Source organism: Poecilia latipinna, unplaced genomic scaffold, assembly GCF_001443285.1.
Source record: "Poecilia latipinna isolate Pla-1442-1.1 unplaced genomic scaffold, P_latipinna-1.0 Scaffold826, whole genome shotgun sequence".
In the NCBI taxonomy this organism is placed as follows: Eukaryota; Metazoa; Chordata; class Actinopteri; order Cyprinodontiformes; family Poeciliidae; genus Poecilia; species Poecilia latipinna.
Window position 1 is genome coordinate 44,948 of NW_015113442.1, and position 13,875 is coordinate 58,822.

General features: G+C 40.2%; 3 protein-coding genes across 7 annotated transcripts in view; 2 read left to right on the plus strand and 1 right to left on the minus strand.

The window, feature by feature from the left end:
• The window catches only part of grhl3 (grainyhead-like transcription factor 3), a 33,558-nt gene extending 30,566 nt beyond the window's left edge, over window positions 1–2,992 (plus strand). For both annotated transcript variants that reach the window (XM_015047424.1, XM_015047423.1), the window contains 3 exons: window positions 835–920; window positions 1,033–1,097; window positions 2,023–2,992. In XM_015047424.1, the coding sequence (XP_014902910.1) occupies window positions 835–920; window positions 1,033–1,097; window positions 2,023–2,140 (269 nt within the window). In that variant the 3' untranslated portion in view covers window positions 2,141–2,992. The remainder of the gene's footprint in view (window positions 1–834; window positions 921–1,032; window positions 1,098–2,022) is intronic.
• A 1,360-nt stretch (window positions 2,993–4,352) lies between these two features.
• On the plus strand, window positions 4,353–13,526 carry cldn23l (claudin 23-like). 4 transcript variants are annotated; one of them, XM_015047426.1, is made up of 4 exons: window positions 4,353–4,639; window positions 8,125–8,168; window positions 10,263–11,221; window positions 13,449–13,526. In XM_015047426.1, exon 3 carries the CDS (start codon window positions 10,447–10,449, stop codon window positions 11,200–11,202), a length of 756 nt encoding a protein of 251 aa, XP_014902912.1. In that variant the 5' UTR covers window positions 4,353–4,639; window positions 8,125–8,168; window positions 10,263–10,446; the 3' UTR covers window positions 11,203–11,221; window positions 13,449–13,526. The 4 variants fall into 4 exon arrangements, with proteins under 4 accessions (XP_014902912.1, XP_014902911.1, XP_014902913.1 ...); XM_015047425.1 differs by lacking the exon at window positions 13,449–13,526 and having other exon boundaries at window positions 4,355–4,639; window positions 10,263–11,300; XM_015047427.1 differs by lacking the exons at window positions 8,125–8,168; window positions 13,449–13,526 and having other exon boundaries at window positions 4,355–4,639; window positions 10,263–11,300.
• On the minus strand, window positions 12,357–13,226 carry LOC106956529 (girdin-like). Its single transcript, XM_015047429.1, has 2 exons — window positions 13,103–13,226; window positions 12,357–13,064 (listed from the first exon to the last, which is right to left on the minus strand). The coding sequence occupies exon 2, from the start codon at window positions 13,012–13,014 to the stop codon at window positions 12,403–12,405; it is 612 nt and encodes a 203-aa protein (XP_014902915.1). The 5' UTR covers window positions 13,015–13,064; window positions 13,103–13,226; the 3' UTR covers window positions 12,357–12,402.
• Window positions 13,527–13,875: the final 349 nt, after the last annotated feature.

The window sequence follows — 13,875 nt, forward strand, 5'->3', positions numbered from 1 at the left end:
TCAGTTTATTCAGTTCAGTTTGGTTTGATGTATATCCATCACTGATGTACAAAAAAATATAATCTGTAGCCCTTTAAAATTCACATCCAGAAAGACATTACCAGATTAGCCCATTACAATCCAGTCATGTGCTTTCAAACACATGCATTCCAGTAACTTAGTGATAATAAAATGCAGTAAAGTTGGTTTATAGTTCTAATTTCTTTTTAAAAGTCCTCATTATAAGAAAGTTCGCCATGTGGTGACAGTAAAACTTCCCCAGTAGGACCAGTACTGTGCTCTTGATGAGCCGTCTTGACAACACAGGAAAAGAAAAGAGCAGAAGCAAAATGCAGTTTTCTAATCTCTGAAACATAACGATGCTAATTCATTCTGCTGAAATGTATTTAAATGGTGGCAGTATATAATTTGTACCAATAGCATAAAAGTTTGGATAGAACATTTTATCTAGAGACTAATTATTTAATTGGTTAGCTCCTAACTTGCTTGTAGTAGTTTTTAAAAGTGAAATCTTAATAACAGATTTCACTGAGGAGAGGCTGTCACTCCTTTTGTTTTTAACAGCTTTCTGTTTTTCACAATCAGAGGTATTTCTAAACAACTTTTAGTTCTTCTTTTAAAAGCTAGGAGAAGGTGTTGCACCCTTCTTTAAGCCAGCAACAGGTGCAGGAGGGACAGATCTATAAATCAGGAGGAAGCCAGTTTTATTCTGACACTGATTTGCCTTTTGTTGAAAGGACATTAAACTGTTTTTTCTGAACCAGCCCATGCCTACGCTCTATAAAACGTGTTTTTTATTCTTCTTGGTGCTGATTGTCTCTCTTGCTCTGTTAGTCCTGCTGTACGTGAGAACCGGCGCTGAGGAAGTGTTCGACGCGCTCATGCTCAGCTCGCCGACGCTGTCAGGCCTGCGAGAAGCTGTAAGTATCAAATGAAGACGTTCGTTGATGTCTTCCTCCTTTCACAAGTGTATTATCTTTCTCTGAGCAAGAGCTCACGCTCACTATCATCTCTACACCTTCCTCTCCTCAGATTTCCGAAAAGTACGGCTTGCAAAAAGACACCATTGGGAGAATCTGCAAAAAATGCAAACGAGGGTGAGTTCCTGAGTCTCGGGTGATTTAAAGGAGCTGACATGGATGCGTATGCTCAGGGCTTCGTTTCTGGCTTTATCCTCCTCATGCCAACAGACCGGGTCGGTAGGTTTGGCTCAGCCTGTGGAATGTTTTAATTGTCTCTCCTTTACAAAAAGGCAGCAGATGAAAAGATTTCACAGGTAGTGCAGATGAGTCATCAGCAGTTGTTTTAAGTTATTGATGTTTTCACAACTCTATCTTGTTGGAACATCAGGAAGTACTATTTGAAGCGATCCCTTCTCGATGGAGGCCTCAGGGCTTCCAGTCACAAGCTAAATGTTGCCTATCAAGTTATCGACCGCCGCACATCTGACAGAGATTACGTAGTTTATACTGAATCTGAACCCTTTGAGTAAATATACAAACCTGCTTGAAACGTCTTTCACTCTGAGCTGAGTCAGAAAATGGCTGTTGGTTTTTAAACCTGTGTTAGTCTGGGTTGTTTTCCTGCGCGACACCAGGGCAGATATGAAGTCCGTAACTTGTGACCTGCTTGGATGAGCAGGAACACCTCTGGGTTTTTTTCCTGCCTCTTGCTGGCAGCCGTCAGTGGGGGAAGCAGCCAAGCTAACAGGTTGGGTTACATTCTCCCAGCAGCTCACTCCCTTTTTTTTTTTTCTTACTGCTACCTTCAATCAGTGCAGTCTCTGCAGGCGGTGTGCGTGAGCCGCAGGGTAGCTGGAGCATTAAAGCATCAAACGCTTAAAGGCTGACAGAGGCCATGTTTCTTACCCAGAACTCAAACAGATGTTGATTTCAGTGAAAAAATATTCATAGAAACAGGCACTGTGTGTTGTTTGGGGAAAAACTACAAAGATTGGCTCCTTTTAGATGTGTTTTTTGATAAAACCTCTGAAGTATCGCCGTTTCTTTCATTATCTTGTAGAATATTGGTCAACATGGATGACAACATCATCGAACACTACAGCAACCAGTCGGCTTTCCTCATCGAGATGTGTGAGGTGGCAGCCGGACAGCTGCAGGTTACGCTCGTTGAAGTATAAACTCCCCTGAAGGACGGAGAGACACAGCCGGCGTTTGAAGCGTTGCCATGAGAGCTGAGGACTAAAAAACCCAAAGAGCTGGAGCCGGACTGAACAGACCCCTCCAGATTTTCAGACTTTAAGATGAAAATGTTAAAACCATTTCTTGAATTTGTAAATCCCGGTCTGCCCAGTTCTTATGGTTTGTTTATTTGACTAAAATATTTTTAATGTAAAACATTTATGAGTTGCAGTGTACATATATGTAAATAGATTAATATTACAGTGTTTTTATGAGCTTGACACGATTTGCTTTGAATTTCAATTTTCATTTTCAGAGCTCTAAACATCATTTGTGCTCAGCAACCTTTTTTTAAGCATTTTTAAATGTTGTAAATTTTGCTGCTTTCAGTCTACCCATCATTTCTTCTGCATACCCACTGGTGCGTTTTTATTACCCACAATCTGACTTTTCTTTTCTTTCTTTCTTTCTTTTTTTTTACTGCCCAGCCTTTCTATTTGTTTTCCCTCCTAAAAATTGCCAGAAAAATAGTCAGGTTGGAGTCGGAAACTAAAGTCAGACATTTCCACCGAGGTTTAGTATTGGCCATTTTTTTCTAGCCCAATTCGTCAGACATTTCTCGACTTTAACCTCGTTGAAAGAGTTGATCCCCAAATTCCCCCAAAATACTTTCAGGTTGAAGAGGAGACTTTCAAGTCATGCATGTGTGTGTGTGTATGAGGGAAAGAAAAATATTTTTTTTTACGGAGCACATCATTTCAAAGCAACCATGTATCCCTGCATTATTTCATGGCGACTCGTTCAGATTTTTCCTCTTTTTTCAAAGAAAATAAAAAAAATGAAAAAAAAAATTTTTTTGTCTTTTTGTCTGCTTCAGAAGTTCCAACCGATTTGACAATCAAAGACTTTGGAGGTGAAGTGCATTTTGAAAAAGATGAAACTACATGAAGGCATGAACCCCATCTGCAGGAGGTGGGGTTCATTTCTGTAAATTTGCAAAATGATTGTTTCTGAGCGAATATCAATGATGCTTCTCTCCTACTCTATGCCCACATATTGGGATTTTATGTGATAGATAAACACAAACTGGTGAATAATTAATGTTTAATATTCTTTGCAAATCTGAAGAGCAGCATATATTTTTATTTCACCATATTATGTTGCTATAATTACAGCTTCTAGTTTTTCGTCTACAAACGACATTTCTGCTCTTCTTTCTCTGCAAAATAGCTCAACTTTTGTCAAAACCAATGTTTTATGAACATCAGTTTTCAAATTCTCATTTTACTTTAGGTCCAGACTTTAACTGGTCCGTTATAAGCTACTCCTTTGTGACTCCGTCTCGTATGTCCAGGGTTGTTGACCTGCTGGAAGGTGAACTTTGACCCCAGTCTCTAGTCTTCTGAAGGTTCTCACATGTTTTCTTTCATCTCTGACCAGCTTACCCAAAGCATGATGCTACCACCACCATGTTTCATCATTGTGGAGATATATTCAGAGAGCTCAGTCTCAGTATTCCTCCACATAATTTGCTGCATTTTGGCTAAATTTAACGCAGCATCACAAATGTGATTATTTGCGTTTCTTCTTGCTTCTCTTCCATGAAGGAAGAGTTTTCATCTCGTTCTTGCCCTCTTGACAGATTTTGCAGCTCCTCCCTCCTCCTGGCTGCCTCTCTGATTTAATATCTGTTGCTTTAGGTGAATGATCATTTCATGGGAGGTTCAGAGTTGTACCATAGTCTTTCTATTTGACGGGTTAAACCACGCTTTTTAAGAAGTTCAGAGCTTGAGGTATTTTTTAAAACCGAACCTTGGTTTAAACATTCCTGAAAGGACGACACACTGCCAATTCCAGATGTGTCTCTACTCTAATATGGCTGATTTAGACACCAGTGATCAGAGGAAATCACAGAACAATTCAAATTAAAGTGAGAATAAATTACACACAGGTAAACTCAGTGAGGTGACAACTGAAGGCAGTTAATTTGGATTTTATTTAGCTGTATTAAAGGGGGATTATTGCATATGCATGCCACACTTTCTAGATCTTTAAGCAGAGGTTCAAGAGGGATGAATACTTTTGCGAGCCTTTGCAGACTCAAATCAGAGCTCTATAACCTCAGAGAAACTAAAATGTAATTGCAATAGTCACTCTGCCCTGCGTATAACAGACATTACTTCAGCTGGCGAGAGAGGGGCACAGAGAGAAAGAGAGAGAGAAAGAGAGAGAGAGAGAGATGTGAAAGAGCAGTCAGACAGGGAAGGAAGGAGCAGGGAAAAGGGGAACACACACAAGGACAGAACAGAAAACGGCTGAAATAAAAAGAACGCAGGCAGGAGCGAAACTGGAGAAAGAAGAGAAAGAAGAAACGATGGGGATAAATGGAAGGTGGCTGCAGCATCTGTTGCCAAAGAGAGAAGCATGTTAGCGATTCAGACCAGAGCAGCGGTGCAGCCTGCAGTCTGCAGTGAGATGCACAAAACCTCTCCTGAATGGTAAGTGCCTGACTCCCCTGGCTGCATTCGGGTGATCGTCTCTGTAAACTGCTCTAAGCATGCCCGTTTTCAGACAAAGCAGTGAGAGGGTCAGCAATGGTATGGTGCATATGATTCTCGGCTCATCACCAGTTTCTATGGAGATTTCTCCTTTTGTTGTTTCTACATCAAAGCAAAACGAGAACCTTGGAATCCTGCGAAGTTGCAGCATTTTCAGGGCAGAAGCTTGATTTCTCAGGAGGATCTAATATCAGTCGAGTTGTTGAGAATGAAAAAGCTCAAACTTTGACAAACAAAATCAGGCTTTGCTCTATCAGACATATTAGGTGAGCTCTAATCACAACAACAAAAAAAACTCGTGGAAACTCTTGATCCAAATTACAGCGTCTGTCATTTTCTGTCTTTGCCACCATGTCAGCTCACTGAGGACAAACCTGCAAAACAGGATTGAGTGAGCATGACACACGGCTGCAGGTATGTGTTCATGCAGCTATGCAGACAACTGGTGGGAGCGCAACAAAACTCACCAAAAAGAAAAACGTATTCAGTTAAGAATGATGGAAAACATAAAGACATGCAGATGCTTAAATAATGAGAATTATTTTAAAGAAGCCATTCAGTTTCACAATAATAATAACAATACACATTTCTGTAAGAATTTATTATTGTTTATATTTAAGTACATTAAAGAAAAAAACATAAAGAAAGATAAAATCAAAAATACAGACACTCTACAACCTACTACTATCAGCTAGAAATTATAATTAAAGCTAATGAGGAGATTTATCATCTTCCAGCAGGAACAACAGGAATAGAAAATGAAAGAGAGCCTCACTTTGGTCAGATGAGCTTTTTCTGTTCTCTGGATTATTTCATCTCAGTCGTGGTTTTTGGATGCCTTGAAGTGATGAACTGAAAATGAGTTTCCAAAGGTTGATGAAAGCTTCCAAGACATGGAGGAAAATGGAGAAATCTAGCAGAAACCTTTCAAATATTCAAAGAAAAGCCTGATATGTAAACAAAGTAAATATTATTATAAAACACAACAGCTGTGTCTCTTTTATATGTGGATTTCTGTATGCTTACGGAACATTATGTGCGTGATATGTGATGTCTGCATTGATGTTTGGACAGTGCAACTGGATTACAGAACCAAAACTGTATTTTTAATAGATTGTGCTTGTAATGGGTGCATTTCTAAATGTCTTACACAAATAAAATTTCCTAGAACTAACTGTAGAGCAGAGTGTGCAGCTTGCACAAAGTAAGCAAAACTCAGATCAGCTTCAAACTGCAAGAAAAGAAGATTACAGTTCCATTATAAAATATTTTTATGTCATTCAGCTGTGGATAAACTGTGTTGATTCATATTTTAGACACAATCTATCTGGTATATTCTGAGGAAAGTGGCCTTCTCTACAACAAATATCAGCTCCGAAAGCTTCAATTTGTTATCGCTTCTCTGCTGTTTTCAGACTATGCAAACGGCCTTTAAGTACTTTTGCTTATATGAGATCCCTTTAAAAGACTATAATTATATTTTTACAGCATCAACTTCAGTTAACATTGAGAAATGGAAAGTCTGAACGACCAACCGTCACCTAGAGTAACAAAATGTTTCATTTTACAAACTCATTCTCTTTGCTTTGCAGATTTGGCAAAAGATCAGAGGAGATGAAAAAATGTTCTTTCACTTTGAGCTGGAAAATGTCTCCCCGGCAAAAACGAAACATTAAAAACAATAAACATGTTTTTATTTGCCTGTCTGGGTCTCATCACAGCACACCTGCATGTGACTGTCACCATCTCTGTCCCTATATACTAATGCAAACAGTTCTGTCTTCTTAAGCTATCCATCTTGTAGATCTTCAGTTTCATTTTGAAGAGCAACATTTTTCCAGTCTGCCATGTTAATAATCATGTTTAAAGATCAAATTCATCCAAGCTCTGTAATTTTTTCACCTCCTCAACATGCAGACATGTGTTGTTGTCATGGAAAATGTTAACACTGAACTCTTGATGGCATCTCATGATAAACACTACAGCCTGTGCCAGCAAAAAGTCACAAAGCTGCATATTTCAGAAAAAAAATCATTACAATCATTGCAAAAGTCTACATATGATGTGCTGATATGAAAACCAAAACACTCTTCAACACACAGAACACACTGTGCAGTTGAAACAGCAGTCGCTCTTTAGTTTAAATAAGTTTTAGGTCAGCTTTAGAGCTAGATTATTTGTAAATTACAGTAGCTTGCAAAAGCAGCTTAAAATGTTTCACATTTTGTCACTTTATTACAACCACAAACTTAAACCCAATCACATAGAAAGAAACCTTTTGTAAGTTTGGTCTCGTCACCTCTTCCACCTTTTTACTGCGTTTCCTTCACGGTTTGCATCAAACTTTAAACAGGATCTCTGCGTCTCTCTTACAATGACAGCTTTCTTCTTGCCACTCCATAAAAACCAGGTTAGTGAATCTCACATCTACTACTTCTGTCAACAGATCCAACCAGCTGAGCTGCGGGTCTCTGCAGCTCCTCCAGAGCATCTGGATCCCTGATTAATTATCTCTCATAATCTAACCGTGCTTTAAACTTCTCCCTCACTTTGTTATTTGACTTCTGAATATCTTTTGTGTTGGCCAGTAACATGCAACCCCTAAAGTTTGTGCTTGTTGTATAACAAGATGTGAATTCTGTGAGTCCCTGAGACCAGATGTTTAGTCAGTTTATGCTTTGTCTTGTATTTTATGACTGCTATTGTTACACTGAAATGTTTTCGCTGCACAGCCTGCGTAGCTACAGAGTGATGAATCTTAAACTTTAAAACATCGGTGAAGGGCTTCGTGTTAAACTCTGAGCAATATATTTCCTTATCTATGAAGCCAACTTTACAGTAAATAGTTTAGAGGAACATCTGCAGCCTACTGCTTGGTCTCAGCAGAAACCCACAAAGCCCTTCCAGTGTGAATCTGCTCCTTCCTGTTGTCTCAATATTTCTGATAACTGCATTTGTTTGACATAAAACCATATTGACCACGTCTGCAGTGTCAGGTTGCCTTGTCTGGAGGTTAACTCGAACTCAGACCTGACGTGATTACTAAACCAACAGATTTCCTCCAAGGTCACGCCTGGTTCTCAGGAGTCAGACTTTTAGAAAACAGCTCCCTCCTGTGCATGCATGCAGAAACACGGCCGGGACGTGAGCTCGCACACACGGCAACGTAGACTGAGATCCAGCAAGGTCGTCTCATTATTACAGCTCCACATACACGGCTGTCACATTGAGACTGCCCAGGTTATTGTATCCTAGCAACAGATTCAGGCATCGACCTTTTTTTTCGGTCCATAACAGGAGCACTGAAGCCAAGTGGTCCCTTTGTTTTCTCTCCCTGCTCGTTTTTGATCCTCTTCAGTGTCTCCACTTCTCATTTTCTATCGTCTTTGTCTAACTCAATCTTTCTCTCCCACTCTGACTCTTAGAATGAAGAACCTGCAGGTAAATAAAGCAGAGTTTTCATGAAGAGGTATGAGACAAGCCATTTATTTTACTAAACATTGTGCTGGTGGTGTTTGTGGTGCGCATGACATTGATTACAGAATAATTTAATTTATACTGTATTACTTTCTGATGTTAAATCATACAATTAATTTTTATTTATATTTGCTAAATGCCAGAATAATGAAAGAGATACTTTGCTTTTATCACTTCAGTCAAAATGAGAACACATACCACTGTTACGATGTGTTTAAACAATAGCGGAAAGTCCAGATGGAAAGTCCACATGATGATGTCATGACTGTGTGAGCATGTGACAAAGGTCAAAGGTGGATGTATTTTAAATACTCTGCTTCGTAGTGAGTGACATCAGGAGAAAATCAGGACATCAGGAAGGAAATGTTTGATTTTCATAACTCTGATTCATGTTTGGGTGTGATTTCCAGTTACCTGACGGTACCACCTTCATCTGTTCAAACTGTAAACACCACAAAAATGTTCAGCCAGGAGGAAGGAAACAGGTTCTGTAGGAGAGTGTGTCAGTATCCAGAAGCCTGCACCAATCATGCGAGCAAGGATGAAACCATTAACTATGAAGTAACCAATCATTATTATTAATTAGCCAAATTAAAACAGGTTGGATTTCTGATAAAATAATCAGTGTAAAAATACTACAACCTGTTATAATGAAGTTAGAGACTAGAGAGCCACATGAACAGCTGTGGGCTGGATTTGACCTTGTGTTTGATCTTTGGCTAAATAAAAACTTCTCTCACAACCTTTGCACTATTCATTTTAAAATCATAACTTTATCTCCTTCCTACATTGCTCAAACCAAAATCTACTCTCCACTGTAATTTTGCCTGCAGATGAAGGATCTGCTGCTAAGACTGATCTGTTATTATGTTGTATTGATGCTAAAAGGTTCAATAAACATGTTTGCGATGCAGCAGAGTATTTTTAAGGTCATGCCTAAAGCACAAAAGTCATCTATTGTACTTACTGTCTTACTGTAAGAAGTATTCGGCTTTCTGTCATAATCCCATTCGGGTTGGGCGCCTTTGGATCCATGCCACTCCCTAAGATTTTTTTAGTTAATGCATTAAATTAAATAATTATGTAATGATTACAATACACCCCTGTTTTTTAACAAATAATCCCTACAAGGCAATCATTCTCACTGAAATTCACCTACAATAGGTCAAATTGTTTCCTTTGATCAGTTTTATCTGCTGTAAAATAATGGGGAGATTTTTAAGTATTAACGATGTTTTGTTCCCTTTTTCAGACATTTTGCAATCATGAGAATCCATTCAGTTAATGGAAATGGATACAATTGTTTTACTGTGAGATCCATGACATGCAAGGGTCAAGTTATTATGGTAGCAATTAATCCATGTCGTTAAAATTAAGTGCTGCTTTTACTTTGATGCAACTGCTGCTAATATTAGATCAGACTGTTTGCAAACGAGTTAGCAGTTGCTTCCTTCCCCTTAATTTTATTTTCTCTTCTTCTGGTTTCTTTCTTTTGTTTCTTGGTACCTCCAGTTCTTTTCCTGCCTCCTGCGCCTGCGGCTGTCAGATCGAATCGCTGTTGAATCAGCCGAGTCCTGGTGTGCACTAAACCAATCTGCACTGTTTTATGAGGCTGACAGGGGCTTCTGAGAACAACCGTCATGATAGTTAGTGCAAAATTCAATCTTCCAACCACCTGACTCAGCAAAAGACATCGAAAGGGTTGTGATTTTTTCAGGGCTGTGAAAATTAACACTTTAATGCTGTGCTAATTTACACTCTACGTGTACTAAAAACCCCAAAATTATTTTACTGTTGTTGACAAAATAATGTAGCAAAGCAGAATTTTACATGCAGCTCTGAACAAATAAAAAGAATGAACAAACACCAAAAGGAAAGACATGAGTAATGATCCCCTGTTCTACATCAGCCCTAATAAAACATTTAGAACTCATTAACTAGGTTCATTATTTAGCAATTAATTATTAATTCACAGCAACCCTTTGATTAATCTGATATTTGAATGTTTGATGGCCCTGTTCTAATGCCCTGTATGTAAACATCTGCTTTCAGCTCAAATCATGATTTCATTGTTTTCCTTTTTCAGAGTCGTTTCTCACATTTCTGCTGGAGATCCCAATCAAGCTGCATCCCAGTGAGCTAACAACCAGATCGTCTGTTTTAAGTGTTTTGGGGGAAATTCACTTTACATTCCCAGCACTTGTTTAATCTTTTTTCATCATTTAGTTACACCTCTTGAGAGACTTAAAAGAAAATCAGCTTTAGCACAAATGATGCAAACTCCAGTCTCCATGGTGATGGGGATTGTCTTCGCTCCTCTGGGACTTGTCCTTGTCTTCACTGCCGCCATCACCCCTCAGTGGCGGGAGGGACAGGCTCGCCTGAACATCGGGGGGTCGGGATCTCTCCTTCGGTCCGGAGCAAAGGGTCACGGTGTGGGTGTCAGGTCCGGCTCGGTGGAGGCCCTGCTCCTGTTGCGCTCCGACGGCCTGTGGGAGAGCTGCTTACAGGTGGAGCAGTCCGAGCTGAAACAGTGCTGGCCCATAGCCGGCCCGTACCAGAGAGACGCCAGGGTTCGGATGGTGCAAGGCCTGGTGCTTACGTCCTTGTTCCTGTGCGGCATCGGAATTGTCCTGGCTTGCATCGGGGTCCGATGCTGGACAGATCTGCCTCTGAGGAGGGTGGCGGCTTCAGGCGGACTCCTGGTGGTGGCCGCCGGCCTTCTGAGCCTGACCGGGTTGGGGGTTTACACCCACAACCTCAGGAGACTGGGGGTGGATCCCAGTCAAGGACTCAACAACCCCAAGTTCCCCCAGCTCAGCCTGAGTCCAGCCGGGTCGCTCTACTTCGGGTGGCTGGGTTCTTGTTTACAGGTGCTGGGAGGCGGCGCGTTGTTGTTCAGCTTCAAGCGACCGAGATGTCCGACTTGCCCGTCCCGCCAGGAGCAAGCCGTCTGTCCTGCGTGCCACTCGTGTCCTGAAATGACCAGTAAGACCGACGTGGACGTATATGAGGTCAGCTGTTAGAATGTGAGCACAAAAAAAAACAACAAGTTTTTCTTCGATAATCGTCAGAATTAAATCGAACCAAGTTTGTGCGATTAATCAAAAAAAAAAAAAAAAAATCCAGATTTTCATTTCTCACAAGTTTTAGCCTTTTGGATCTCCGAAATTTCCACGTTTCATATAGAACATTTCTGAGGCCAATATCAAAATTTCTTATTTATTTCTGGCAATTTTTTGATTTTAGGGGCTCAAAAATGTTATTTTCATCTTCAAAAAATTCTGAGATTAATTTCAAATTTTCAGCTTTTTTTGTTAAAATTTACTCATCGTTCTATCTGCAATGGCTCTAAGATGTTGTATTATTCAGCAAGATACTAAAAAAGTCATATTTCTTGAGGGCTGTGAAAATTAGCAGGTTAATCCACCGTTAATTTTTTTGGGCCTGATTAATGCACAAGCTGTCAACAAAGTTCACAAATGTGCAAAAAACAGAAGTTTTTCACACAAACCTGCCAATGAAGGAAGTAAAATTTGGAGTAAATATTATTGCTGATCCATATTGGAGTCTTGAAAATGTCTGTAAAATAATCCTGACAAAACAAAGTTTACTGTAAATATAAATTGTAAAATGTTGCAGTAAGAATTATGGATTTGTGGAGCTTTTTGCCTTTCTGTACATTAGTTTGAGTCAGAAAAAGGCTGTAGCCATGTCAGAGAACCAGTGTTAGTTTTTAGATGAGGCTGTTGGATGCTAAATGGTTTTAGACACTGGATTTCCTGTGTGATATTTATTAGCAAAAATGGAAACGAGATGATCTGATGATGTACTTGTGTTTCTTTAAATGTTAGTCTTATATCGCTGAGGCGATCAGCGATGAGATTAAGTGTTGATCAAGATTTAGTTGTGTTTTTATCTGTTTGTAAATTGTGTGTTCAATAAAACATTTGAATGATACAAAAAGTAAATACCTTGTGAAGTTTGTTTGGGTAATGAAAACATNGAAGACCTGGAGACCCTGGAGGTCAGCTGGAGACCAACAGGACTTGCTAGGAAGCTCTGGAGGGACCATCAGATTAGAGTCTGACGGTCTGGTGACGAAAGAGACCTGAGTTCAAAGGCCTCAAGTTCCCATGACACCGCAGTCCTGTGGGCCATGGTTTCATAATCATTCATGAACCTTGGAGCCCTCATCACACTTCTTTATTTGGAAGTACCATCTTTCAACCCAGTCCTTGAGAGTGTCTGTTTGGCTTTTTCTGCTCCAGGGCGGTTTTCATCTGCTCCAGGGTGGCTATTTCCCGCTCCAGGGCAGTGTTGTCCCGCTCCAGGGCAGTGTTGTCCTGCTCCATGGCGGTGTTGTCCCGCTCCAGGGCAGTGTTGTCCTGCTCCATGGCGGTGTTGTCCCGCTCCAGGGCGGTGTTCTCCTGCTCCAGGGCGGTGTTCTCCCACTCCAGGGCGGCGTTCTCCCGGTCCAGGGTGACAATTTTCCACTCCAGGGCGGTGTTGTCCCGCTCCAGGGTGGTGTTGTCCCGTTCCAGGGTGGTATTCTCTCGCTCCAGGGCAGTGTTCTTCTGCTCCAAGGCGACTATTTTCTGCTCCAAAGTGACTCTTTTCTGCTCCAAGGCGATGTTCTCCTGCTCCAGTGCGGCTGTTTCCTGCTCCAGTGCAGCTGTTTCCTGCTCCAGTGCAGCTGTTTCCTGCTCCAGTGCGGCTGTTTCCTGCTGCAAGGTGGCTAGCTTCTGCTGCAGAATGGTGTTTTTCTCTCTAGCTAAAGTCCGTTGTATTTTCTCATTCTCGGAATCAGAAGTCGAAACCTTACTTCTCTGACTCATTTTTGATCCTTTTTGTCTTTACAAATCCAAAAACTGCTCAATGTTTTCTTGTATTGGTTTGCTAGGATTTGCCTTTTTATCTCAAAAAGCTGTCGTTTTCAATCTCTTGTCAGGAGACAACCCTTCGACTTGCTTCTGCAATGGTTATGACCATAGAATTCAAGAGTGCAGCTTTGTGTTGCATCACTCTTTGTGACATCAATTTGTGTGATGTCACAAATTGATGTCACTACCTCAGCAAAACAACTTGAAAACTGCTGACGTTTGAATAAAAACAAACTTTACGGCTGAATGCAGACAATGGCTACCAGCTATTGTCTGCAATAGCTGATGGCCATTGGAGAGAGTTCTGCTGGTAATATATCACAAAGACTGTCCTGCGTGCCACTTGTGGACGTATATGAAGTCAGCAGTTAGAATGTGGGAACAAAAAACAAGGTTTTCTTCGATACTCGTCAGAATCAAACCGAACCGAGTTTGTGCGATTAATCTCAAAATTTCAGATTTTTATTTCTCACTATTTCTCACAAGTTTTCACCTTTTGGTTCTCTGAAAATTCCATGTTTTGGATAGAAAATTTCTGAGGCCAATATCAAAATTTCTGATTTATTTCTAGCAGGTTTTTGATTTTAGGAGCTCAGAAATGTTATTGTTTTTTTTTTTTTTGCTTTAAAAAATACTGAGATTAATTTCATAATTTCTGATTTTTTTTGTTCAAATTTACTCATCGTTCTATCTGAAATGGTTCTAAGATGTTGTATTATTCAGCAAGAGACAAAAAAGTCATATTTCTTGAGGGCTGTGGAAATTAGCGGCTTAATCCACTGTTAATTTTTTTGGGCCTGATTAACACAAGCTGTC